The following is a 27,682-nucleotide window of genomic DNA, read 5'->3' on the forward strand; positions in this document are numbered from 1 at the left end:
TACAAAATAAAGTCGTTTTAAATTATTTCATTTTAAACAGGGGAATACTCGTGCTTACTTTGGATTGCCATAAACAGATGGCGGGTGCGCCGGAATCTGTAAAGATATCTGTGATCTGTGCCCTGGCAAAAGCTTTTGTTGTATCCTCGGTTGAGTTAATTTTAATTTTATGGTCCGGGGTCGAGGCTTTCAAAATTTTTGCGTACATATTATAAAGTTATTAATTGTAATTAATTACATTGACGTTTCTGCAGATATTTTCGTTTTAACCTTCGACTCCCATTAACAAATTGTTCAGTACCCAGTACTTTTATCGGTGAAATTGTTTTTCCGCAAGTGTATGTCTCATCGTGTTTAGGTGAACGAATGGAAGTTGGTACGATATAATTCGGTAAGTGATGCAAAGGCGCTAAAGAAAAACGGCCTCGAGAATGAAAAATGTTTTATTTTTACAAAGTCGCGACATGTTATTAGAAGTAGTAACCTACAAAATAGAAAATCGATAGGAAACGTAAAAATAACCCTCGCATCGTCAGTTCCCTATTCGTTTTCGAAGCGAACGATAGAATATATAGTCAAGTGTTAACAACCGGGAAAATATCAATATCAACAAATCTTTCGTCGTCTAAAACGAAAGTAACAACGTTAAATAAATTATTGCTACGTTTTTTATTTGTTTTTTTTTTGAGTGATATGTCAAACAATATCGTGGACGCCACGAACATAACCTATAACTGTGCGCGTAAACTAATTTTAAATTTCCGAAACTGGAACAATGACCGTCGCGTCAGAACTGCTTCCGGATTTTGAAGTTAGGAACTCGACAGTCTCGGGGTAAAGAAAAACGTCGTACGTAAACTTCAAGAGTTAGGTTAGAAATTGATTTGGGACCTACTTATCAAGCTAAAATTTTAGAAAAATTTATAATTGTACCGATGTTTTGGTTACTATTCTTTTGTTCTCGCTATATAATATATATTTGTAAGTATAGTAAGGCAATTTCAATAATCGGTACACTGAAGCTTAGTAGTAAACGTCCTACGTAGTAAAATGTATACAAGTTAGGCGTAAACAGGATAACGTATTTATTTATAAGGTGTAATTAACGATATTGCAAGGAAAGACGTTTTTATTTATTAATTTTTGATCGGATGGTGATCCGATGCCGCCGAGTCATCCTACAGGAAAAGCTCTGTCATTTACGTAGACAATTTCTTCACGAATCGATCAATGACAATGGATACAAACTTTACGAATGTAATGCAAAAATATTATGCAACAAGTGCGGTAGACACCATTTGACTAACGAGTGACTTAAAAAGTCTACCGAACGTGTTGCATATTATACTTTTTCTACGACCGTTAGTTCTCTCTCTCTCTAGCTCTATTTCGTCAGAATTTCTTTTAAAAAAAGGATGAAACATAACGTCCAAATAGCGCGAGACATTTGACAGTTTGTTTCCTGCGCTGGCAGACGATCCGGGCGGCACCGATTCTTTTTATTCGCGTTATCAGAAACGGAACGCGATCATTGGTCATCGAAGCGGCGCGCGTTTTGCTTACATTTAATTCGAATTTTTAAAATGTGAAACGCGTTTCTCCGAGTCCCTTCGAGCAATTTCGCTATAAAACTAATATAGAGAAGACTTTATCGGCTAGAAAGGAAACGATCATGGCGGCGTCCGTCGATCATAACCGACAACGTACCGAACGACCCGGTTCGAAATGTGTTGGTAAAGAAGCTTGAAACGTCTCTACATGGTGTGGAGGTAACTGGATTTCATCAGTATGCAAGTTGTTCAATAATATTTAACAACTCGTAATCATCAATCGGCCGGCTTATCGTGGCTCTGTGAGCTGTGAGAAACAAGAGAATTCAATACAGCAGACTCGTTAAATACGCAAAAAGAGAATGCTGGACTTCATCTTCAGGGGAACACATGTTTTTAAAGGTAGTAGCCTAGCGGTTATCCGTGTTGGGGTAAACAAGCTGTGATTTAGAGGTCTATGATAAGCAATCGCCCGTGTATGAAGACAAAAAAAAACATCTTGCCGCCATATGGGTGACTTTTAATCCAACGTATTCTATCAAGGAATTACCCCCCTCACCCCTTAAGTGTTTTACATTTGTTTCGACACACCGTGTACGTAGGTTACGTTGCATGTTATGTTCGGCGGATCGTTGCGCCCTCTTCCACAACAGTGGCGTCGCGGCGAATTTTTTTTAACTAACTAGTTCGACGGCGGTGGCGCTTTGGAGAGCCGGTTTCGCGTCAGCGAAAACCGAAGTAAATTGATTGGTGTTTAAATTCGACCCTCGTACGATCACGGTTTTTCAAGCAGCCCGCGCATAAAAATTGAGATTTAAGTTGGAAACGCAATTAATTAAGATAAGCATTATAAAGAAATATTTTCGACGTCATTTCCAGTTGAATGCCCCGGATATTTGACGTTGAAAAAAAAAACGCTTCCTACTGAAAATTTGTTCCTCATATTTGGCAAAATGTTAAAAATAGGCTTAATTTTTGTGTTATTGTCGAAAATTAATCCGTAAACATTCACATTTTTGAAATTCGTTTTTTGCAGGTTGAACACCCTGTAACTTTAAGCGTTATCAAGTCCAGGATTTATTTCTCTATTAAACTGATTTAGGGTCTATTCCCCACCATATTCAAAGTAATTAGTTTTTTTTTCCTTTCACTATATTATTATTTATTTGTCACGGACAAGAGAACCTTGCAATTTTTCCTAGTCAGGTACGTGAAGGGAAAATGTTCAGCCGAATAAATACGATACAATCAAGCAGCCTAATTGGCCTAAAATGGCAAAAATATACGTTTTCAAGCTGGAAGCACATTTTTTTTTGTAAAATATGTTTAAAATTTCACATGGAATGTGAATTTTTAATAATCTACAGGGTGTTCGATTTGAAATAAACAATAAGCGATCTAACTGTGCGGGAACTTTAATTTTTATCTCATCGATTTTAAATTGAGGTGATATTTTTTGCACCTTCTCAATTGCCCGAGTATCAATTATTCGCGATTTTCGATGAAATCGAGATTTTCTTGAGCTCAATCTTCCCGACGCACACTTTTGTTTTTTATTTAAATTTATCAGTTTTCGGTTGGACCGCGTTCGCGAGTCCGGCTCAAAGTTCCGCTTAAAACGTATCCTAAGGTTATGTACATAATATATATATCATCGTAGTACGACGGCGCCCCTATCGTACAAAATCACAATCAATATTTATTGTACCAACAGCGAAATAGCTTGTTCAACAACGCCCTCTATAGCTACGTCGTTCTTGATCTACGGCGTTAATGTTATCTATCTACGACATTGTTGCGATTTAACTAAAGGACGGGGGGGGGGGCGTATTATTGATAGTAATTTAACAGCCTCCCTTTAGGTAGTAGGGAACGAATATTGGCTTCTTTTTCAACCAGAAAGACAAAAAAAACCAAGGAAAAAAAAGATAATAAATTTGGATAAAACGATCCACTATACGATCCGGAAACCCACAGGAGATACGAAAAAAGGTTTCTTGGACTTTAATGAAGATTTAGAATATTATAATTTCGTTGATACAGGGTGTCCCGAAAGTGTCCCCCCCGACATCAACTTTGTTATTTTAAATGGAACACTCTGTATATTTCGACATTTTCGAATCCTTGGTTAAGATAAAGGCCACTTTTATAAGAAATTCCTATTCAAATGTTCCATAGTTTAGGCAGAAATTGAGGTTATGTGTTTTTTTTTTAAAATTTGATTGTTCCATAAAAATATAAAATTGCAACGAAACTTGTTGCCAATATTAGGTATTCTTTAAATGGCAAAGACATGATACTATTTCTTTTAAAGATATAATAAAAAACCAATTGCTAACAATACAGGGTGTTCATTAATACGTGACAATTTAACATTAACATATTTAATAAAACATCAGAATTGATATTTAAAGAAAAATAAATAATTAAAGTTTATGGGCTAACTAAATAAATAAATCTATAAAAAAAACAGAAACAAATAACTAAAAAAAATAATTAAATATGGTGATTCTGTAATATATTTTCAATAGATTGCCCACAATGCTGGAGACCGCATTTCTAACCGCACCACTATTATGTATGGCAAGAATCTCTTGTCTATTTTTTCCTTTAATCAACTGTATAGCTATTTCGCGATTTATACACACGATCCTTTAAAGTGCCCAATAAAAAAAAGTCCATGGGCGTAAAATCGGGACTTCGCTGTGGCCACGCAATATCACTATTTTTAGCAATTATATTTTCCTTTTTTTACTCTTAAAAAATTATCACTTGATGACCACAATGATAGGGCGCGCTATCTTGCTGACATATAATGTTCTCCCGCAAGTTTTCAGGGACAAGTTGTTTACTTCTGGCATTATTATTTTAACCAAAGATTTCAAAAATGTTTGTGTCGGAAAGATACTTTTGGGACACCCTGTCAGGAGAGTTCAAGGAACTTTTGTACATGGCTTTCCAGATCGTATAGTGGATAAAAAAAATAAAACGGCCCACGATGTACAGCACTAGACATGTCAAGGGCTTTTTTCCATCTTCGGCCCTTTTGGTTTTTTTTTTAAAAGCAAATGCAGTGGCGTAATCGGATTTCTCCCACACTTCTCCAGTTCCTCATAAATGAACGCAACTTTCTTATTTTATATAGCAACGTAGATGTAGATTTGTGTTGAAAAAAACGGAAATAATTTTAAAAATAGACATAATTTTAGTGGCCAAATTTTAGTTTTCACTTCATTGAGCAATTTAAAATGTTAAGCGTACCCTACCCTCTCACTGACGCAACAGATCCTGGGAAAACTACTTTAAAAAACATAATCGTACCAGAAAAGTCCACCAATCACACACAATTAGATTATGAAGTGCAAAATGTGCGCCACTGCCTTTTTTACCAATTTCATTTTGGTTTATATTTTTTTTGAGCACATTTATTCCCTTATGGATTTGATAATTCGATTATTTCCACACCTCTATCGTTCTGAAATATTTTTAAGCTCGCGATGTTGCCGTTACTTCGAGGAAATGATTATTTTCTTCACTTAAATTACCGTGAAGCCGGTAGAGGGTTAAATTTCGGACGTAGTTTGGGAAGGTATCGAACAGAATTTCTCAATATCCAAATGAGTTCTACATTATACAAAAATTATGAAAAGTGCATTTTTTTTTAATGGAAGACCCTGTATATTATGAAATAATGTATGGTCCACTGAGAAAAGAAGAAGCAGAAAAACTACTCCCCCCTCCCATCCCATCATCCTCCTCCGTCACCGGAGTTGAATGGGTTCGGTTTGATTCAAAATTCACAGCGATTTTTTAAAAATTTTAAATGAGAACCTCTTCTTGGTCGAGCCTCCTGAACGCCGGCCTTCATACCTTCACCGGGCTGACCGTTTTTTTGTCCTTGCGTTTGCAGACGAACGTCTCTGTGGTGCACTTGGGCCCTTCGTCGGGGCTGTACGACCAGCGCACCTTCTCTTTGAACGGTTTCTCGTCAGGGGTTTTGCTTTTACGAGTTTTGACAAACTCGTTAACCTTTTGTCACTGGATCTCGCAGAACGGCATCTTCTGGCCGTCCTTGTTGGTGTCGGTGTCGGTGGTGCTGAGGTCGTCGCCCTTGGGGCTGTCCGCGTTGTTGGTGCCGCCCTGGCCGCTGCAACGCAAAATCATCACTCTGTTTGCATTTAAAGATCGGGTTGGAAGCTAGGAGGGAAGTGGATACCTTTTTATGTTATCCATTTGCCACGGTAATGTAATAAAGTAATCTGCAAAATTGTCCCTTGACGTACAAAACAAAACACTATCAATTTTCTGACATATAAGCCTACATCATATATATGTATATGGTATGTTTTTATTAGAATACTTTACTCCGATTAAAATGATGTGACATAATTTAAATTTTAGTCAAATCGCTTTTGACAAATCGGCAAAAATATGAAATTTTTATATAACTGACTGCAACAACAATAATTATTTACAAATTAGGTATAACAACCCAAAAAAATATCGTCTAAGTATCTGAGTTAACAAGGGTGTACCCAAAATCGACCTTGGGATTTATCTTTTGATATTTCCTCCTTAGGTACAACAACCCAAACAAATACTATTCGTAAAAACGTAAACATATCTATTAAAATTAGTTTATGCGAATAGCACGGTTAATACCGAGACGCCTGAAAACATCAACCGGTACCGGCTTAGGCATAGGATAATAATGAGTACTATACCGTTTATTATATATTTACGTGCCGTACTAACCTGATGGACCCAGGGGGGCACATTGATTGTCATCTAAGCGCCAGGGTGGACACCATCGGCGGCCTGGACGGTTTGTTCTCCAGTATCCTCTCGATGTCCGCCACCGCGTTTGTGTTCAGCTTCGGGACGAGCTGCAACGACTGGATGTTCTCGTACAATTGGTCGACTGTGCTGGCGCCTAGCAGCAGGCACTGCACCGACTCGTTCTTCAGGCACCAGGCGACCGTCAGCTGGGTTAGCGAACAACCGAGACGCTCGGCCAGGGCGTTCAGTTCGCGTACGCGTTCCGAATGACGACGTCCGTCGTCCGCCTGGATACGTTCCTTCATCCAACCACAGCCCTAAGACTCCGATGGTAGAAATTCACCGTAATAAATTCCCGAAAATCCTTAGTAAACGCCGTCAAATCGCGCTTAACTACAATATAAATCGCCATTGTCTTCGTGCGAAAGCGATCCAGATTAAAAATAAAGTTCCGTGAACTATCGCAATAAGTAAACTTCCGATTTAAATCCCTCGATATCCTCAATAACTACTCGTAAATATTAATAAAACACAACAATAAGTAAAAGTTTGATTTAAAACCTAAATAAATTACAGTAAATCTCCACGCAATCAATTTAAATCGGTGCACATATTCAAAAACTAAAAACATATCCTCTTGGAACCGAAAAAAAAATGACCGAAAATAAGTTTTCTGAAATCCCAAAAATATTCCCGCGCTGACTTCATGCCAAAGTGATTCAGGCCAAAAATAAAGTGTTCGAAATAAGTAAACGTCTGATTTAAATACACCAAAATCCTCAATAAATTGTCATAAATATCATTAAGTCGCTATAAATATCAAATACGTCTGTGCAATAAGTTGAAGTTTAATTTAAATCCTCAATAAATTACAGTAAATTGCCACAAAACTTCAAAAAACAAAAATTCATTTGTGCCCGAGCGACAAAAAAGTTTTCATAAATTCTCAATAAATACCGTTAAATCGCGATGGAGTGCCGCAACAAGTGAATTAGTAACTAAGAATAAATCATCATGAATCACAGTAAATCACCGCAATAGATAAACTTTCGATTTAAATATTCAATAAATTACAGTAAATCTCCACAGAAAATGAGTTACATCGTCGTTAGATCACTGAAATCGTAAATTCATCACCGTAAATGATCTCAAAACACACTACAGCGATTAAGACGGGTCCGTAGATTATTTAAACTCACGTCTTTGTTGGCGGCGGCGGTCTCGTCCTCGGTCCACGAGAACGAGCTGTACTTATTGCGGAAGCTGGCGCGCGAGAACAAGGCCACGCAGTCCTCTTTCCCTTGGGAGAGGCCCATCGATATCGGGGACCAGGCCATCAAACCTGCGGGAGCACATTTCAGAAAAATGTATTATTTAGATGAAGAATTTTTCATACAAAATTTGTTTTCGTTTCATAAGTAAACAATCAACAAATCATCGTAAATCCTCTAAAATCTTCAATAAATCATAGATAAATGGTTGTGAATCAATGCAAATGCTCAATAAGTATATAAATTGTATTAATATAATTACTAGTTCGAAATGTGTTTATTATTGCTACTAATTTTTGAAAAAATAATACATTTGTACATGACGGGCCCACTTACCGACGCCAATTTTGTTGTACAGTTCGGGCATGTAAAGTTCCGCCTTCTCCCGACAAAACAGATGGTATTCCGATTGCTCGACGATCGGCGTGATGCAGTTGAACTGGCGACAGTTGGTGTAGGCCTCCATTATTTCGACCGGCGACCAACGCGCGGTGCCCCAGTACATCGCCCACCCTTGCGTTATGACGTAGTTCATCGCTCGCACCACCTCTGTTGACAAATAATCGTAAATCTTCGATAAACCACCTTAAATCCTTAATAACACGCCGTAAATCATGCAAATTTTTACAGTCTGAGAAAGGCAAGGGCCCTGACATTCGTAATCATGGTTAAATTACTGTAGATCCTCAATAATACGCCGTAAATCACTGCAATTTTTACAGCCTGTAGACCGACAATTGACCTTATTAGTTAAATACTCTGTGCATAATTGTAAATAATCAGTAAATCACTGTAAATCATCAAAAGCACTCCGCAAATCACGGTAGTATTTACTGGCTGTTGAATGGCAGATGGAATTAACAGTTAAATGTTCGGTAAATAATCCACAGTAACACGCTCTAAATCTCGACAATTTTTACAGTCTGTAGACCGGTCAGTAGCCTTAATAATTATATACTGAGTACACAATCGTAAATCATCGATAAATCATTGTAAATCCTCAAAAGCACTCCTTAAATGAAGGCAGTTTTTACTGGCTGTAGAAGGGCAGGTGAGATGACAGTTAAATACTCTGAAAATAATAGCAAATCGTCGATAAAAAACTCGGAATTTTTGGAGATCAATTGATTGGTACCAAAACGTTTAATTACCTTCCATCGGACACATTGGATCCGCCTTGTGTACTATGACGACGTCTATGTAGGAGAGCTGAAGGCGGAGAAGGCTGGCCTTGACGCTTTCGATGATGTGTTTCCGAGAGAGTCCGCGTTCTTCCGATCTGCAATACGCTCGGTTCCCGTTAGTCTGAGAACGAAAATCAAAATATTCGATATACCTGGTACTCCAATAAATCTTGGTGGTGACAATGAAGCTGGTCCTCTTCCAGCCTCTGCGCGCCAGTATCCTGCCCAGCTCTACCTCGGCCCTGGTGCCTGGAAATTCGACACAACGTTCTAGAAAGTTTTTATGCAGGCAAGGGGCGTTGCACTTCGACCAGAAATATTGTATTTTTGCAACCGACTCCGTGACTAACTTTGACTACTGTTTGTTACTGCAAAACCGCAGCCCCTTATAGAACACCCTGCCCAGCAGGATGACTATTCCAGGACCGTCCTAGGAATTTATCTACAAGCTTTTTCGCCGAGCAATTCTTGAAATATGTACATAGAAAAATTATTATAAAGTAACAAATTATTATGTTCTATTTTATTACATTTCTACATAGTATCATTATTAATATAAAAAATATTAAATATATTAATAATAAAGCATCAGTCACTTAAAAAATCGTCACTATCGCTACTGTCGTGACCTACTTAAAAGGTCAAAGCATTAAATGCACTATATTTTTGGTCGCACTATACCTGAATGGGCCTCCGACAAATCGAACACGTTGATGCCGCTCTCCACGGCGAGCACGATCACTTGTTCCGCTTGTTCTTCGGTGATGCTCGGACTGAACGTCGGCCAAGTGCCTGAGAGAGAGGAAAAAATGAAGGTTTACGCGAGAAAAAAATGGCGCGCCAACCTAAACCGATGTTGGAGACCCGGAGGCCGCTTTTACCGAGGTTGCGGTATCTCAGGCCGGGCGTGACGTTGGTTTGACGGGCGATTTGCGTTGGGGCGGCGACGACGGGGGCGGAATGCGTGATCCCACCGAGCAGCAGCTGCTCCTTGGTGAACGCGCCGTCTCCCGATTTCTCCGCCAAGGCACTGAGGGCGCTGCCGGCGCTGAACTCTTCCATGCAGTCTAGGCTAGCGATCGGCGCTCTGCATCTGTGTAGTTTAGTTTGGTTTATTTGACCACGTAACGCAAGATTATGTACCAGGTGGTCCAAATTCGAGGGGCCTCTATGGCTTTAAGTATTTGCAACATAGTTGGCCCAAAACTTATAGGCATGGGACGGGCCCGATTTTCCAGATGTCAAGGCGTTTTTGAGCTTCTCTATAAATTTTTTAATTGCAAGAATAGAATTTTCGGAAAAAAACATTTTTTTATTTTTTTAAAGCGTTTTGTCTTAGTTTCCGAGATATTACACAAAATTATATTTCATTTAATGAGATAACCCCAATTTTTTCCAAAAATCAGTTTTCTAATAAAATTTCCTGTGTAGATAATTTTTTTTTCATACAAAATCAAGTTGGTTACGACACGAGGGGACACAGCAACCTTGTACTTTAACTTCTAGTTTATAATAATTTTCAACCATAAAATAATAAACGGAAATGAAATTATGAAAAGCAATTTTTTTATTTATTTTTTTTTTAAATTAAACGATGTAACACTTAAAATGTACATCTAAAAAATTTCTTTAATTGTAAAACAAATGCTCAAATTGACGGCCGTTTTCTTCTAAACATATCCTACATCTTCTCTTGACGCAATTTTCTGCATTTAGAACTTCTAGCGCACGAAGCTGCCTGAATACAGTACGAAGTGCCTCTTCCAGTTCCCTTCTAGTGGTTGGGCGATTTCGAAATACAAGGTCTTTGATTCTCCCCCACAAAAAGAAGTCGCCAGGAGTCAGGTCTGGAGGCCTGGCCTCTGTAGATGCCTACCCACATCTTAGCCCATATTATACCAAAAAAATAAAATAAAAAATCCTTTTTTGCTATGAAATTATTTATTTTGTTGCACTTGAGAGTACATTACATGTGTCAAAAAATACAAAAAAATTAAATAATGTTTTGGGGCACATAAGATGTAACATATAATTTATACATAAATATACAAAAGAAAGTTCAAATTCGGTAGAAAACAACTAAAATAGATTACACACTACACTTATTGCAAACGTAAATTGTGTGGTTGTGGCAGATTCTACATCTCCTTCGGGCTTTATTAGCATGAACAATCATGAGGTGACCATGTATGGCAGGTGGAAAATTTCTTTGTGTAACTGTTTGATCACTTCGCCATCAAAAAATATAAAAAATATTTCAATCGGAGTTTTTCCAGAAAGCATATTTTTTACTTCCTCACATCTAGACTTGCAATAACAAAGTTTTGTTTCACAGATAAAACCACTGGTGCATTCACGCAGCAGTAAACATTTTCAAAAAATAAAGTATAATCAATATTTCCAGTGTATGTACATGCAATACATGGCAATACAACTCCAAAATGTTTTTTTTTTACTATTTTAGATTTACTTAAAAGTGTGATACAAATTTATGTAACGCTTTGTTCATTTTTAAAGTCACATATATAAGATCTTTCCTTTACACATAAATTAGCGATTTCTACGGTTTTATGTCCTTTAGTAGCGATAATAATAAAATTTCCAAATGGATGTGCAAAAATATTTCCTGGATGTGACAAAAAAATCATGGTGCATTAACGCACCACTGGGACAAAATGGGTTAAAAATGAACCTTCCCTGATTTGCTTGTTCCGTCAATAATATGGCGATTTTGCTGATTCCAGTAATAGCAGTTATACCTGATACCTGGTGAATATTTCATCAATAGAAAGTGTTGCCTCATCCGCCCAAATAACTTTCCTGGCAACATCGGAGTCTCCTCGGCATTTATGTACCTAAATAACCTTCAAAGTGCACGTCTTGGAGCAAAATCTCGTTGCTGCGATAGGGCCTAAACTTGTGTCTTTCAATCACCCGCACGGCATTGCTGCGTGGTATTCCAGTGTTTCTCTCCACAGCCCTGGTGGAAGTATTCCGATTAATTTCTACTTTTCCGAGAACCGTTAGTTCTTCCAACTCTTTATCTCTGGCCAGGCTTATATGCGTCTTAGGTCGCGATTTTGTAAAGGATCCGTACTCTTACAGTTGACGTTTTAACTTCAAAAATATTTTTGAACCGGATATCTCTGGAAATATAGATTTAACGCCCTCTGCGGATTTTCGTTATTTTCAATATAACATTATATCATGTCGTACTTTTCAACGTTTTCAAACATTTTTATCGCTTTTGACATTTGGGCTTGTTGATCGCGGCAATTCTTTTTATCTGATCGTAGCTACCTAGATAGATACCGTAAAACTGTTTTGGTTAGTTTAGTTTTGATTGGTAAAACTTAGTTTTAATCTTCTCCTAAAGATGCCAACTTGGTTGGCGAAACGCGCGTCGAGTCGTAAAATTGAGTTTCGGTTTGTGGTAAAACGCGTTATTGTGTGTTAGTGCAGGGCCGAAGGTTCCAGTCAAGAGTTTGAGATAGAGTTACCGTTAAAAATTTTTCAAAAAATGTTTTTCTTTAAATCTCGATCTTTACAAATAAAAAAGTTATAGAGGATTTTTAGAAACGCACATTTTTAAGAATCACCCTGCAGCTCAGAAATGCTCTGACATATCATGATGCGGTTTTTAGTTTTCGACTTCTCTCGAAAGTCGAGCCCGTACATGCATATTAGTTTTGGGCTAACTATACTGCAAATGCTTCGAGCGCTACAGGTCCCTCGAATTTGGACCACCCTGTAAATGTAGCATGTCAGTTTGTACAAATAAATATACATAGAAAAACATAAAAAAAAATATAATACAGACAAACAAAACTTCTGGATTCCTCCTGCGTTGGTTTTTGCTGAGTCGCCAATCATCCTGTTGGCTTCTTCAGAGCCTGACTGAAACTGGCTCACGTTTTTCTATGTACCTGCTTATATGAAGACGGGTGACTGAATCCCGTATTGGTGACCTGAGTCGCAGTTAAGATTGTTGGGTCGGGTTGGGTTGGGTAGACGAATTGCAAGAAGAAATGTAATTGAAGATAAAGAATTTGATAACTCATTATGATCCCTAGCTAATAACATTATTAGTAACACATTATTAGGAAAACTGTATTTGTAACAAATGATATTTGTACCTTTAAGTGAATATAAATTTAATCACATCACAGTAGTTAAAATATAAGATTAAATACAAGATTTTTAGTGAGAAATGTGCCTTTTGAAAAATATTTTTTAAATGTTCACGAAATCTTAGATCACAATCTATGATCACCCCCAAATTTTTTGATGAATCGACAACGGAAAGTTTAGTATTATCTAACATTATATTAATATTTTGTTTAAGTAGCTTAACTTTATTTTTATTTAAAAATATCATTAAATGCGATTTTGATGGGTTTAGCTTTAAATTATGGGCACGAGAAAGTTCACTAATTCTGTAAAGATCTTGATTTATAAATACCCAAATCAAAACAGCAATACAATTGAGTGTGGTCGGCATATATAATATATAAAGATTGAAGATGCCTGCATTATTTGAAGCATTCGATAAAAAGTCGGTATAAATTTAAATATAACTAATAAATAAATAAACATAAATATATAATAAAATAAAAATAAATAAATAAATAAAGGTAAATTAAAACTATTAATTTTCTTATTGTTTACAAAAATTCTGGATCATCATGCTGGCTTCTTCAGGGCTTAACTGAAATTGTTTCAGTTTTAGTTCAGCTCGCAAGCAAATTCAACTCAACGACAGGAGGAATCCAGAAGTTTTCTAAATAGTCTTACAATTGCTTGTGGAAGTTTCTTTGAAAAAAATCTTGTGTGCCGTTTTTTTTTTTCATTTCGTTTCGAGGACGATTTCTGAAAGCGAGAAAAAAAAAGAAGAAAAGGCGAGTTACCTATAGATCGTAGGCGGCTGATTGGACTCCTCGTTAACATTATCACTGTTGTTATTGTTATCGTTGGCCGAATAATTACACAACGCTAATTGAGACATGATCGAAAGCGGAGCAGCATCTAAAGGGGCGGATCGGGGAAGGGGTACTGACGATTTTGAGGGAAAATTTCGCTTTTGTATATATAGGCACTACTTTTTCGATTTTTTATTAGATTTCTAAGGCAGACGTATCGGGTAATATCTAAATTATGGATATATATATCGGTTATATTTGACCACTACTGTCAAAAAAGTATTTTGCTCGTGGTGTGGCCGCCATGTTTGTATTTCGTAACCCCACGAACGAAAGTCAATGAGAACGACGGAACTTTCGTATGGGACGTTACGGTTAGTTTTTTTCCGGGAAATTGGCAGTGTGTGACAATAATGTGCAAAAATGAGCGATTATAGGGGATATTTTGATCAGGATTTTAAGCGTTCAAAATTTTAGAAAAAATCTTAGTTTATGCTATTTTCCAAAAATATGGAAAAGTTTGATTGAGAAAAGTCGTTTTCAAAAGAAAATCTTCAAATTTGACACCTGCAAAAGTTGTCAAATTTAATGCAAGGTTAATATGGTGAACTTTTTAAAAAATACGAGAAAAAAAATCGTCGATCAATAAAAATGTCGCACGATAATTAAAAGCGCAGGTTGTTTGAAAAAGAATATTTGTTTTATTTTTGTACGCGCAATATTTTTTAATAAATTGAGCCATGGAAAATTGCAATTTTAAAAAAAAAAACTGAAAATCCGGGCAATAAGCTTTTAGAATCCCGGTGGAAAACTTATATGTTTTTTGTTTTGTTTTGTTTTGAATTTTGGTTGTTAAAGTGCAACTTTTGTTTTAATTTATTGTTTCTAATAATAATAATAACAAATTCTTGTAGAAAAAGTGAGGATGTCTTGGCCTTCCAAAATCTACGGTTCAGCAATTTTTAAATAAGCACAGGTTTAAAAAAAAATCGTAATTATTTCTTATCATTATCAAAGCGGTTTTTTGATAGTTGTTTCAAGTCAATTGAGCATTTTCTCTTGTTTAACCAAGAAATAGTGTTCACAGAGGAAGCTAACTTTTCGAGAAGTGCAGTCAAAAATTTCCACAATAATCATATTTAAGCCGAGAAGAGTTCACGGTAAATGTTTGAAACTTTGGAAATTATTTTATTTCATCATTTCATTGGCCATAATTATCGGCGATTTTTAAAAAACAGGATTTGCTAATATTGCTAAAAACCATGCCCTTCTAGACCCCCAGATTTAAATAGTTTGGACTCTTTCTTATGGGGGTATCTTAAAAGTCTACAGTTAACACTGTAGAGGAGCTGAAATATCGCATAAGAGCGTTCTGCGGTTTAATAATAAACACTGGAGGTATTCTTCAAAGAATACGCAGCAATATGAGTGTTTAATCTTTAAGGTGGAAGGGCACTTTCAACTTCAACTTATCTGGTTTGTATGTTCTACGTTTTTTCCAAAAGGTTATTATTAATTTATTAACAATTAATTTTGTTTTTGTGTGAGTGTGTGTTTTTTTTAATCAGAATCGTGAAACCTGTAAAAGTAAAAAAAACTCCTATTTTTTTTTTCTGAAGGACATTATTTGGTAATTAAGAACTAGATATATATTTTTTTAGGTAGATATTAAGGATAATGGCATTTGCATCAATTTATTTGATTTCTGGTTTTTTGTTTAGTTCGTTCATTTAAAAATAAAAACTAACTTCTCTGCATGTTGTCATATTAACGATATTGTCAGCACCTTGCAGAGAAGAGGCTTTTATTTTTTAAGCGACAGCCGTACATGGGATTGAAAAAAATCAAGAAATTAAATTTCTTTGGAAATGATTGCAGATTGTAAGAATAAATTTTATTTTAAGGGAAATCATCAAAATAGACAGGTGAAATTCCTTTCGAGCCTACTGGTTTATTTGGTACACTAAATAATGCCTTTTGAAATATAGTACACGTGTGCTAAATTTCATTTCTTTTTAAAATGGACTCCTAATTATTGACATTCATTTATAAATCACCCTGTATATGTTTTCGGAAAGCGCTTAGCGGAGATTTGAAGTAAAATACACGAGTTGTTGCAGAAAACTTCTAAACTAACAATTTTTGTAATAAAATTATATGAAATGATACAGAATTAAATCCCAAACCCAATAAAAGTGTCAAATACAGGGCGTTAAAAATTTCGTAATTTTATGTAATGACAAAAAAGACTCAAAATTAAGGGAACAATTGGAATTATAAAAAATATTCGTAATATTCCATTTAAGTTGATTACCGTCCTGGTACAACGCAACACCCTGTACATATAAAAATGCTATAAATGAAATATATACTCGGGCTCAAACACTTCGCAAAAAATTTTTTTTCATGTACCTGTGGAATTCAAAAACACCAACGGCAACGTTGTCAGATTTTGTGACGAAGTTTACAACTCCGGCAACACCTTTCGGGCATACGCTTTCACAATTCGTTGCGGAAAAATAAATACGGCACCGCGTTTAAAATACCAAAATCACCAAGTGTGACGTAGAATTAAGAAATCTGACATCGTCGGCGTCGGCATTTTTAAATTTCGCGCGTTCCAAAACGTCCGAGGGAACAAAAATTAAGTGACGTAACGGATGCGGTTGCCGCATTTCGGTCGCAGTATCGGGGGGTTGGGGGGAGTTTGGGGGGTCTCTACGTCGACGTCGACTTTCGGCCGCCGTTTTTGGCAACGGTTCAACTGTTACGCTATAACCTCACAATTCCCTAAGCAAAATACGTTTTTGTTTTTGGGGGTGGGGGGTGGTGGTCGTTTGGTTCCGAGGGGGGTTTTCTGTGCCCTTACTCGATTTTAAAAACTCCCGAAATGAACTGTAAAAACCCGCGCACTGTCAATTATATACTATTTATTATGTTATACTGTTTTTACACCACGCTGGTCGTTTTTTTTTATTATTTATTTATTTATTCACAACCTTGGTATGCGGCGGCGGCTCGCGGTTTCTTCTCATATAAACGACGAAAAGAATCAACAAATTTCGGGGGCTCTTCGATCGGACCGACGCGTCGAGACGACGACGACGACGACGACGTCGACGTCGTCATTGCAGCAGCGGCGGCGGCAGCGGAGCCGCCCGATCCCGCCCGAGCTGCTGACGTCGGGACGCCGGCGTCGCGAGGCCGATTGATCCCGGGGTGGAGGGGAGAGTTAGTGTGTAGACGGGACGTTGCGAAATCACGGGCCAAAGGGACACGGGGGTGGGGGCGGACAATTTACCTATTACCACGGAAAAAACGAAATTGTCGCTTCAAATAGGCATATTTTCTTTTGGTTTTTTAAATAAAAATGTAAATAGTTCAAAATAATTATTCATCGCTTGATTTTAAAATTTTAGATATATGGGAGGGTGGGGCAAGGGGGTCTTAAGCTTTTTATTATTTTTTTTGGCCTTTATATGTTCTTTTAATATTTGTAATACCAGTAAAGATATTTTAATGAAATTCGCCACATATGTACTACGTATCAAGAGGCATTATTTAGAGTATCGCAAGTTTTCAAAAATACACCAGTGACGGGCGTACGGAATTTCACCTGTCTATTGATTTCGCTTAAAACAAAAATAATTTCTTGATTTTTTTCAATCCGATATACTGTTCTCGCTTTAAAAAAAACTCACTCTCAGAAGTAATCCTCCGGTGTTTCCAGACATTTAAGACGCTCCCATAAGAAAAAGTCCAAACTATTTAAATCTGAGAACCTAGGGGGCCACGGTCGAGGTCCGCCGCGACCTACTCTTCGGTTATTAATTAAAAATCTCTTATTGCATCATTGAAGTGAGCTGGCAGTGATCCTAATTAAATATGATAGTTCTTCAAGCAACATTGGCAAATCATCTTCTAAAAATAGGCGGTAATTATGGTCATTTAGCCTTTCTGGCAGGAATAGGGGTCCAATTAAGTAATTTCCAACAATTCCAGTCCAAACATTTAGCGAAAACTTGATGTTTAAATTCGACAGCTCCATGAGCGTTTTCATCGGCCCAAATATGGTTGTCATGGAAAAGTTAGCTACATCACTCTTGGTCAATCAAGGCATAATCGGCAATTTTGAGAAGTAACGCTTGGACTCGTTGAATATAATATAGAATTTTCCAAACCAAGACGTGCGAGATACCTCAGAATATTTCAGTTCAGGGTTTTCATCAATTGAATTGAATAAATAAATAGCATATTAACAAAATAGCATAACCTCAACAAATTCGTATAACGTTTGCGTGTATTTTGGATTCTTGACTTGCGTCCGTTACTCACATCGACTGTAGCGTATCTTCTTGGTCTTCGATCAGGAGCGACTTTTGCTCTGCGAGCTCCTTTAGTTTGGTCTCCCTTTCCCGTTCCGACTGACGCTGCTGAAGGAGGTCGTTGTCCAGCTGCCGTATTTCCCACTGCTCCCTTTGCGTGCGGTGATGCTGCTGAAATAGAAAAAGTGTAGCCGTCACCTGCTGAGCAAAACGCGACGATGCCAAGTCTCGCGATTATTCTCCGCAAACTTCGTTTTTTTTTTTCACTTGGTGACATGTAAAGTTAGGTTAGGGAAGGGTGTACGAGGTCTACCTTTTATATTTCGGGATTTGTAATAAAAAACTATAAGCTACCAACAATTTTACTTTATTGTTTCTCAAAATATTCACCCCGATGATCAATACACTTTTGCATTCGATAAAAGCAATCATCGAAGCACTTTTCCCACATCGATTCCGGCACCTCCGAAACATGCTTCAATCGCTTCTTCTGCTGTCAACAATCGTTGCCCACGTAATTTGTTCTTAATGTATGGGAATAAAAAGAAGTCATTAGGTGCTAAATCAACGTTTTTAATGCTCAAAAAGTTCTTTGTTTGCACTGATCTAGCATTGTCGTCGTCGGGAGTGATTCGTCTTCGGCGGTTGTTTTTTCTAATTTCTTCGAAGACTTTCGGCAAACAAATGGCTGTATATCATTCAGAATTGACTGTTTTACCTTTCATCAAAGAAACAGTTATAACGTGGCCAGTGTTCCTAAATAAACAGGTTACCATTCGTTTCGAGGTGCTTCGCGAGCTAACAACTTTTGTGAGCTTTGTTTCATTCTGAAAGACCCACGCAGTCGACTGCTGCCTACTTTCAGGTTCATACGCATAGATCCATGATTCATCACCTGTCACATGCTTGGAAGCACATCGATCGATTTTTTTAGCATTTCCTTCGATCAATCAACACGTGCCTTTTTTGAACTTATGTCAAATTGTGTGGAATCCAACGTGTTTATGCAAATTTTATGTATGCTGGTCCCACTAATGCTCAAAGATACCTCATCTCATGGTAAGTAACATGACGATCTCGCAAAATCTGTTTCAGCACTGCATCAATTTTTTCTTGAACAACCACCGATTTTGGACGACCTACACGAAGATTCATCATAAGAGAACTACGACCACGACTGAAGTCCGAAAACTAACTCCAAAAGTCGAATGAAGTTCATCGATGTATTGCTATTGCGTTAGTCCACATCTAAAATTGTAAAAAATGTTCCCGATTAAGTTCTATTTTTAACAGTCACAATTTTTTCAATTTAACACAAAAAACACAAACTGCACTCTTTCGCCAAAACCTAACTGAGTAAACCTAACCTCAAAATGTCAAACTTTCCTATAAAAACGTTAGTTGACAGATGGCAGCACTAGTTTAAGAAACATATTAATTTATTTATTATATTTATTTTATTAGGTACTATTTCACGAAAGTGTTAATCTTTCTGACATTTTGAAGTTGTTTAATTTAATAATAATTTGTTGTGTGTATTTGGTTTTTATTTTAATTTAATCGCTCCTCGCATTTGCCAGAAGCTTTTTTATAAGAATGGACCATTTTAATCAAAATAAAGACTGAACTGGCTTTTACTTGATGAAAATCCATTTAACAAAATAAATAAGAACTAAAAGTTCAAATGTTCACGAAATTATATATCTTTATCAAATGCGAGACAATAATGTTGCAGAGGTATATTTACCTGGCTCATTTTCGTCGTGTTCGATGGACCCTTTCCGATAAAATTTCAACGATGTTATTATTGTACGACCAAAAATATTTATTTATTCATTTATTGCTTTAAAGTGTTAACTATTATACAGTACCTTAAGTAATTCTTCCCTGAGATGGGCTTATATCTTTATTCAGACATCAATTCTAGGATAAAAAAATAAAGTAAGTTTGTAATTTATCTTATATTTAAATTTTTCTTACTTTTTGAAATATTCGAGGTTTTAGATAACACACTCATAAATGCTTGGTGAATTTAAAGCTGCCCACTTGTTGGCAATATTAGGCATTTTTTAAATAGCATAGACATGATCCTACTTCTTTTAAACATATTAGACTCCAGATATACGAATAAAAACTATTGTCAACAATACAGCTTTAATAAAACTTCAGAATTCATATTTAAAGAAGCAGTTAGTGGTTAATTATCTAGCTTGATTGAAAATACCAAATAACAAAAATAGGTAATTAAAGTTTATAGGCTAACTAAAAAATTTGAGTAAATAAATCTATTAAAAAAAAGTTAACTAAAACATGTTCTTTAATTCGGTCCATAAAGTTTAGTTAACATCAAAACAATAAAGAAGTATCAAAATATTTAAACATTTATTGCTTGTTGTAGTTGAAGTTGGCTATGACATCACAATATTTTTTTGACGCATTAAGATATAAACCAACTTTGACATTTCTGCTTGTTTTTTTTTGGTTTTTCGAATTTCTATTTCAAAGGTTCATAGTTGTCAAGTTTTTTGTTAGTATGTATTTTATTTGCATTTTAAATAAGTCATAGTTTTTTGGTTAATCTGTAAAATTTAATTATTTATTTTTGTTATTAGGTATTTTCAATCAGGCTAGGTAATTCATTATTAGGTGTTTCCTTAAATATGAATTCTGAAGTTTTATTACATCTGTTAAATTGTGTGGTATAGAGTCGATTTTTCTCACAATTTCCACGTATTAATGGATAACCTGTATTGTTATCAATAGATTTTATTCGTACATCTGAAGTATTATATCTTTAAAAATACTACGTAATATTGCCCACTTTTTAAAAAGAAATATGAATGTGGGCAGATTTAAATTCAATAAGAATTTATACGGTTGTTATCTTAAACCTCGAATATCTCAAAAAGTAAGTAATTTGAGATTTAATATAAATTACAAACTTACCTTATTTTTAGTCCTAGAATTGATATTTGGTTAAAAATATAGGGTGTTCCATTTGAAAATTTTTAGCTTTTGTTAATTAAATTCGCCAAAACGACAAAAAAAATTTTTTTGCCAATTTTTTAATCATATTTTTCGTGTACCCTGTATTAATATGAAATCTGTTATTCGAGTCCTTTGTGTAGAGCAAAACTTAGTCAAGTGAAACAATAAATGCTTCCGAACGAAGAAATTGACAGATATTTTACGTCTTATATTATATATAGCAGGTGTTCCATTTAAAATAAGAAAGTTGATACTCACTCAAAATTGAACCACACTAATTAGCTTTTGTATTTAACTTTTGGCTCCATCCCCTATAGTTTCTAAGATAAGGTAGTGTCCCTAGATAAGTGGCTCACCCTATACAATTTTATTTATAAATCTTAACAATCATGATCCGAGTGGTAAGATGAACGGAAACATTGGAAGGAACTCTACAGAGTGTTTGCTATATGTTATCCACCTTGCCTTTTTCTATTTCAGTTCATGTTTACATTCCGTACTATATTTTTCAAAGCCTTCAAATCTCTTACTTAAAAGGGGTGTCATAGCTTGCCGATAGCCCCGTTAGTTTCGTACAAAGAGGTTTATTCAAAGTTACCATTTATAAAAAAAAAGCTCCTTCTTCGCGTAGCCTTCAAAAATTTAAAATGAAAATTTTTTTCCCAACAACTGCTGCCTACCTGCCTCTCTCAGGACCTTTGACAATGGTACGCCTATGGAATACAACCAGCAAGTTTCGCAGTTCGGTGAAACTTGCAGATTTAAAATATCAATCCCCCTTCCCCTTCGCGATTAACCTTCGCCTATCGACCGGACAGCGGCGTTGCACTCGGAAGCGGCGTTGCCGAGTAATACGACGAAATTGTAAAAATCGATGACTAAAAAAAGCGCGCCCCCATTTTTTTTTGTTTTCTGTCGTCTAATCATTCGCAAAATGTACAGTAAATTTATTAACTTAGCGAAAAAGTGCATTGAGGTGCTAGTCTATAGGCTAGCTTGTAAACAACCTTGTTTTATAAAACTCGTTAAAAATGACAGTAATGGTGCTTGAAGGATTTACTTATTTTCTCAATTTTTTTAGATTTTCTTTATCGTGAATTCATTTTGTCAGCAAGCAGCAGCTTTTTTATCTTTTAATGTCCAAAGTACTGCAAGTCAACTAATAGTTGTGAAAAAAATATGCATCTTCAACCGTTGTCAAGGGAATATATATCTCCAACCGTTATTAAGGTAATAGTTATTAAGAAAATATTACAGAATAATGATCATGAAAATATGTATCTCAAATTGTTGTCAACAGAATAATTATCAAGAATATCTTCTATCTTTAACCGTAACAGGATAATTGTCAAGAACGTGCAGTTATATATTCCGTTATCAAGAGAATATGTATTTTCAACCTTTACCTGTTTTCAAGAGAATAAGTTACAACAAAATAACCGCTATCATCCAACCGTTATGAAGATAATAAATATCAAGAAAATTAGTATATTCAAACAGTATACATAAACAAAATAAGTATCTTTAACCGTTATCAAGCGAATATCAACCGTTAAGTATCAATAAAATATTGTTATCAACAAAATAATTATCAAGAAAATAAGTATCTCCAATTTTTATCAAGGAAATATATATCTTTAACCGTTATCTAGAGAATATGTATTGCCAACCATTATCAAGAGAATATGCGTCAAGAAAATATGCATCTCCAAGTGTTATCAACAGAATATGTAGCTGCAACTGTTATTAACAAAATAAGTATCAAGAACAACGTATCTCCACATGAAGCGTGGAAATACCAAAAGAGGTGTGGGCCAAATTTTATTTTTGAGATAATAAAATAAAACTATTTAAATTTACAACATGGTTATAATTGTCAGTGTTCGTGGAAGTAATTATTTCGATAGGCACATATTCCTTTTCTCAGGACATTCTAACGCAAAATGTTAATATATCAAAAAATGGCACATATCCCTTTGACATTTGCACTCTTCAATTGTTATCAACAAAATAATTATCAAGAAAATATGTATCTCCAGCCGTTATCGAGAGAATATGTATCTCTAACCTTTATTAAAAGAATAATTATCGATAAAATACGTATCTTTAATATTAAGAGATTAATTATCAGAAAAATAGTCATATAAAAATGTTGAGATACAATTTAAAATAAAGGCGCCGGAAGTGAAAAAAAAATAATTTTAACAACTCGTCCATAATCGTCCACATCCCGGAAACAAAAATATCCCGTGTGCAAAAAAAGTGATACCTTCACTGCGGCGTCGTATTCCTGCTGCCTCTGCTCCTTGGACGGTCGCTTCTCGTCGTCCTGCTGAAGTTTCTCCTTCTCTTTGTCTTTCGAACTGGACGATCCGCCCGCCCCCGGCGGCGGGTACGAAATCCAGAACTGGTGGGCCAGTTTGGACTAGTGGCGGCGGCGGCGACGCGCTCACCAGGATCCCGCTTCCTGCTGCGGAGAGACGCGCAGTTTATGAAAAGAAGGCTATTTTAATTTTGAATTATCGACCGCCGGGGGCGTAATTAATTACCGTAATTACGTTGATTAACTATCTCGGATAAGCGCGCCGACTGATATAATATACTGCGTGTTGCGAAAGTTTACCGCAGTGTGCATGAATTTTTGAGCGGATCTGGCAACGCTGCGACAATATTTTTAAAATGCGGAACACTATTTACGGCCGTGGATATTATACTGGGTGTTTCGTTAATTGAGCGCCGACGATGCCATAAGACAGTAAATAAATATGCCTCCGACATTGACTTTTTACCTTCCGCGGTTTCCCCGCTAATATTCCTCTAATTTATGCAAAACGCATGCCAGTGGCGTATCAATTTCAATTTTTAGAATGTTACTATAATGTTCCTGTTTTTGAAAAGGATAAATATGACAAAAATGTTACGTGACAAAAACTATTAGTTTAGTGGCTATAATTCCAAAAATAACTAGCTCAAAATTGCTCAAAATTCGACTAAACAAAAATAACTAACACAAAATCTTTGTTTCAATTAAATTTTTGTTATTATTACGACACTGGAACCACACACACAGATTATATATATATATATATATATATATATATATATATATATATATATATATATATATATATATATATATATATATATATATATATATATATATATATCATACGGGGCGGACGTATGGATTATAGCATAGGATACTTAAACACAAGAAAGGTATTAATAGATTTTCATTGCCATGTGACCACCTTTAATCGTTGGACGGCGTCCAATCGAATTTCACCACCACCACACCACTGCCAAACATCTTTTTACAATAAAATTAAGATGTTTACGTTTTTCTTTTTTTTTTGTTCCCGTAAACCGTTGTTATTTATAATTTGATTTTGGCGTGCGAGCCAAAGTGAAAATGTATTTCGCGTTGTTTCGCTAGCGATGCGATAGGCTTGTGAAAGATTTTTATTTATAAATCTCAGACTTTTTTACATATTCTCGTGCAAATGTTGTATGTAAACAGCGGTTTACCGTACAGCGGATGATGATGAATAATTCAGAAAATACCATGGATCCTCCTATTAGAGCTTCGATATGTGCTTTCAATAATCATACATGAAAAATTATTTTAGAATCTTAATTAAAAATACCAATAGTATATTTATATACAAAATTGGTTCTTCTAAACTTCTAATCTAAAATATGATAAATTATAGAAAAGATCCTAATAATTTATACGTTTACAAGTAACGTCCTGCATTTAACCGTTCAGATTAACTCCCCCAACCAATTACTAAAATTAAAATAAGATTTAATCAAGCGTCGGAGAAGGAATGAAATATAAATAAATCTATTAATACAAAAGATATCTATAAAATACTACTAATGGACAAATTAACATTAAAAAAGGATTTTGCAAAGCAAAGTCTGTCAAGCTATATGATTGGCGAAACGTCAGCAAGTTCGACTCTGCAAAAACCGACGCAGGAGGAATCCAGAAGTTTTGTAAAAAAAAAATAAGATCTTATATTACAGTTTTCTATATTTTAAGAAGCTAAAATTATTAAAGATGTAATAAGATTTTTTTTTAAACAATAAAATTGAACCACGAGAAACTCAAAAATCATACATTACACTTTTTGGTATTTTTGGGTAAAGAAAGAGCTACAGTATATACATATATACATACATTCATATACATATAAATGCGTGTTAATTTTTGTTAATGGTTTTTGGGCAAGATTGCGCATTATCCCTTGTTTGACCAGGTGGAGCTAGCGTTTCCAGAAATGCAATCAGAAATTTCCGCAATTACTGCAATAACTATATTTGGCTGATCAAAACCAGCATGCAGTTGTAAAATTTAAACATCAAGGACAGTTTTTGGTAAATGTTTGGGCTGGAATTGTTGGAAATTACTTAATTGGACCCTTTTTTCTACCAGAAATGCTAAATGGCTATAATTATCGCCGGTTTTTAGAGGAGGATTTGCCAATACTGCTAGAAGTGCCATATTTAATTAGGAACACAATATGGTCCATGCATGACGCCGCGAATGCTCACTTTAGTGTTGCAGTAAGAGAGTATTTAAATCACATATTTAATAACCGATGGGTAGTTTGCAGTGGACCTCAACCATCGCCCTCTAGGTCCCCAGATTTAAATAATTCAGAATTTTTCTTATGCGGGAATCTTAAAAGTCTACAGTCAACACTGTAGAAGAGCTGAAAGATCGTATAAAAGCTTCCTGCGATTTAATAAGAAAAAGCTGAAACGTGTATCCCTCCACATGGAGGACACTTTCGACAGCTTATCTAGTTTCTATGTTCTACGCTTTTTTAAAAAGGTTGTTTTTCATTTATTAACAGACAATTTTGTTAAAGTCAGTAATGGTAGGTTGCATTTTTTTTAATAAGCGTTTATTAGAATTAGAATAGTATGTTGTTTCATTAAAGCTGTGAAAATAAAAAGAAGAGTGTTGTAATTTTTTTCTTTCTGAAGGACACTAGTTGGTAACTAAAAACTAGATATTTTATTAAAATAGTGCTTCTTGATACATAGTGCGCAGAATATATGTTCATATGAATTAACATTGGCCCCTTAATTATTGACATTCGATTAGAAAACACCCCGTATATAAATAATTATATTTCATATTGTTATCGTGACTAGACACACATTAACACATACCGGCTGACACAAGAAAGTGGGAACACTCTATAACTTTTAAACGGCTTGAGATAGCAATTTGACATTTGATAGGATTAATACAGGCCGAATGTCCAACTTTCCGGTTTCAGCGCAAACGAGAGTAACTTTGCACAAACCATATTTTTTTGCATTTTTTTTGTTTTTTTTTAATTTTTATTTAATTTTTTAAAATTGTGTCTACGAGGCTGTGACCATCATAAATACTATTTACCAGATCACCTGGTCATGAGAAAAATTGTAAATGAAACTTTTATTTGCTTCTCTAATGGCAAAAAGCATTTAATGAAATGAACTATTAATTTTTTAGAATAACCTAGTTTTTTCAAATAGTTATTTTCCTCCACAAACCAATACAAAATTTTGGACATATTTCGTATTTCATTGTATGAATGTTAGTGTCGTTTCCGCTCAAACCGAAAGTGCAACCGTTGAATACATATTGTCAAAAAAACGAAAATTTAGCTTATATCAACCCTTCCAAATTTCAAATCGCTATGTCAAGTCGGTTAAAATTTATAGAGTATTCCCACTTTCTTGTGCCACCCGGTATAACTATGACGTTAACCACTGTGCGACGCTACTGTTAAACGGCTGTCGCGTACCTTTCGCTCAGCGACCGTCCATAGCAATATGTCGTTGCGGCGCGGGGCGGTTTTTAGGTTAGGATCGTGGGGTGGCGCGGCGGCGGCACGAGGGGCGTCAAGGTTCAAGGTCGCCGATCTTCCCCCTCTCATCCGTATCTGAAATCCCGCGTAACGAAAGAAAGAGGCGACATTTCAAGTACCCGGGGGCGGCGGCGGCACGCTTTGCTGCACCGTTCAATAATAACTGACGTTTTGATTTTGGACGCGCTCGTGGCGGCGGCTACTCGAAGAGGGATGCGGGGCAGCGCTCGCGACGGCGGAAACGCGAAACTGACGCCCGGCGTCGCCGTCGTCGCCGCCGACGGAAGAGTTGCGCGCGAGTTCGCTGGATGCAGTCGCAAGTTGCGGATTTTCCGGTGGGTGGGGATGACTTTGGCGGGGGTGGGGAGGTGCGCCGCCTGGCGAGATGAATATTCGTCCGACCCCGACCGATTGAGTTGATTTAATTACCCATTTTTTACCGTATACGATTAGGAAATTAGAAAATTCGATATACAGCTTTGTCAGATGTTTTAACATCCTTAAACTTTCGGAATTTTTGAAGTTTTCGAACGTAAGAAACTTTAGGATAGTACGGTTTTTCTATTTTTTTTTGTTTTTTTTTATCTTTTTCTGAAAATCGTGTCTTGGAGGCTGTGATCATCATAATACAACGACCTCCCGTATAGCGGGACGCATGCAATGCACGGGCCTGTCGAGAGTTTTTTCTGTATTCCCCGTAAATCAGAAATATATCAACTTTTTCTCCATTTGTAAATTGATTATTGTTTTCCATGATAATCCAAATAAACAACACGACAAAATCGATAATCAG

At 36.0% G+C, this 27,682-nt stretch overlaps 1 protein-coding gene across 2 annotated transcripts; it reads right to left on the reverse strand.

The window, feature by feature from the left end:
* Positions 1–427: 427 nt before the first annotated feature.
* On the reverse strand, positions 428–27,160 carry LOC132696019 (voltage-gated potassium channel subunit beta-2). 2 transcript variants are annotated; one of them, XM_060660538.1, is made up of 10 exons: positions 26,827–27,160; positions 18,039–18,196; positions 9,630–9,877; positions 9,466–9,576; positions 8,937–9,033; positions 8,752–8,879; positions 7,937–8,149; positions 7,529–7,671; positions 6,306–6,646; positions 428–5,697 (listed from the first exon to the last, which is right to left on the reverse strand). In XM_060660538.1, the coding sequence occupies exons 1-9, from the start codon at positions 26,956–26,958 to the stop codon at positions 6,335–6,337; spliced, it is 1,542 nt and encodes a 513-aa protein (XP_060516521.1). In that variant the 5' UTR covers positions 26,959–27,160; the 3' UTR covers positions 428–5,697; positions 6,306–6,334. The 2 variants fall into 2 exon arrangements, with proteins under 2 accessions (XP_060516521.1, XP_060516522.1); XM_060660539.1 differs by lacking the exons at positions 18,039–18,196; positions 26,827–27,160 and adding exons at positions 13,692–15,106; positions 15,160–18,020.
* Between the last annotated feature and the right edge of the window lie 522 nt (positions 27,161–27,682).

The sequence above is a fragment of the Cylas formicarius genome, unplaced genomic scaffold (assembly GCF_029955315.1).
Source record: "Cylas formicarius isolate icCylForm1 unplaced genomic scaffold, icCylForm1.1 PGA_scaffold_1__22_contigs__length_36826433, whole genome shotgun sequence".
NCBI lineage: Eukaryota > Metazoa > Arthropoda > Insecta > Coleoptera > Brentidae > Cylas > Cylas formicarius.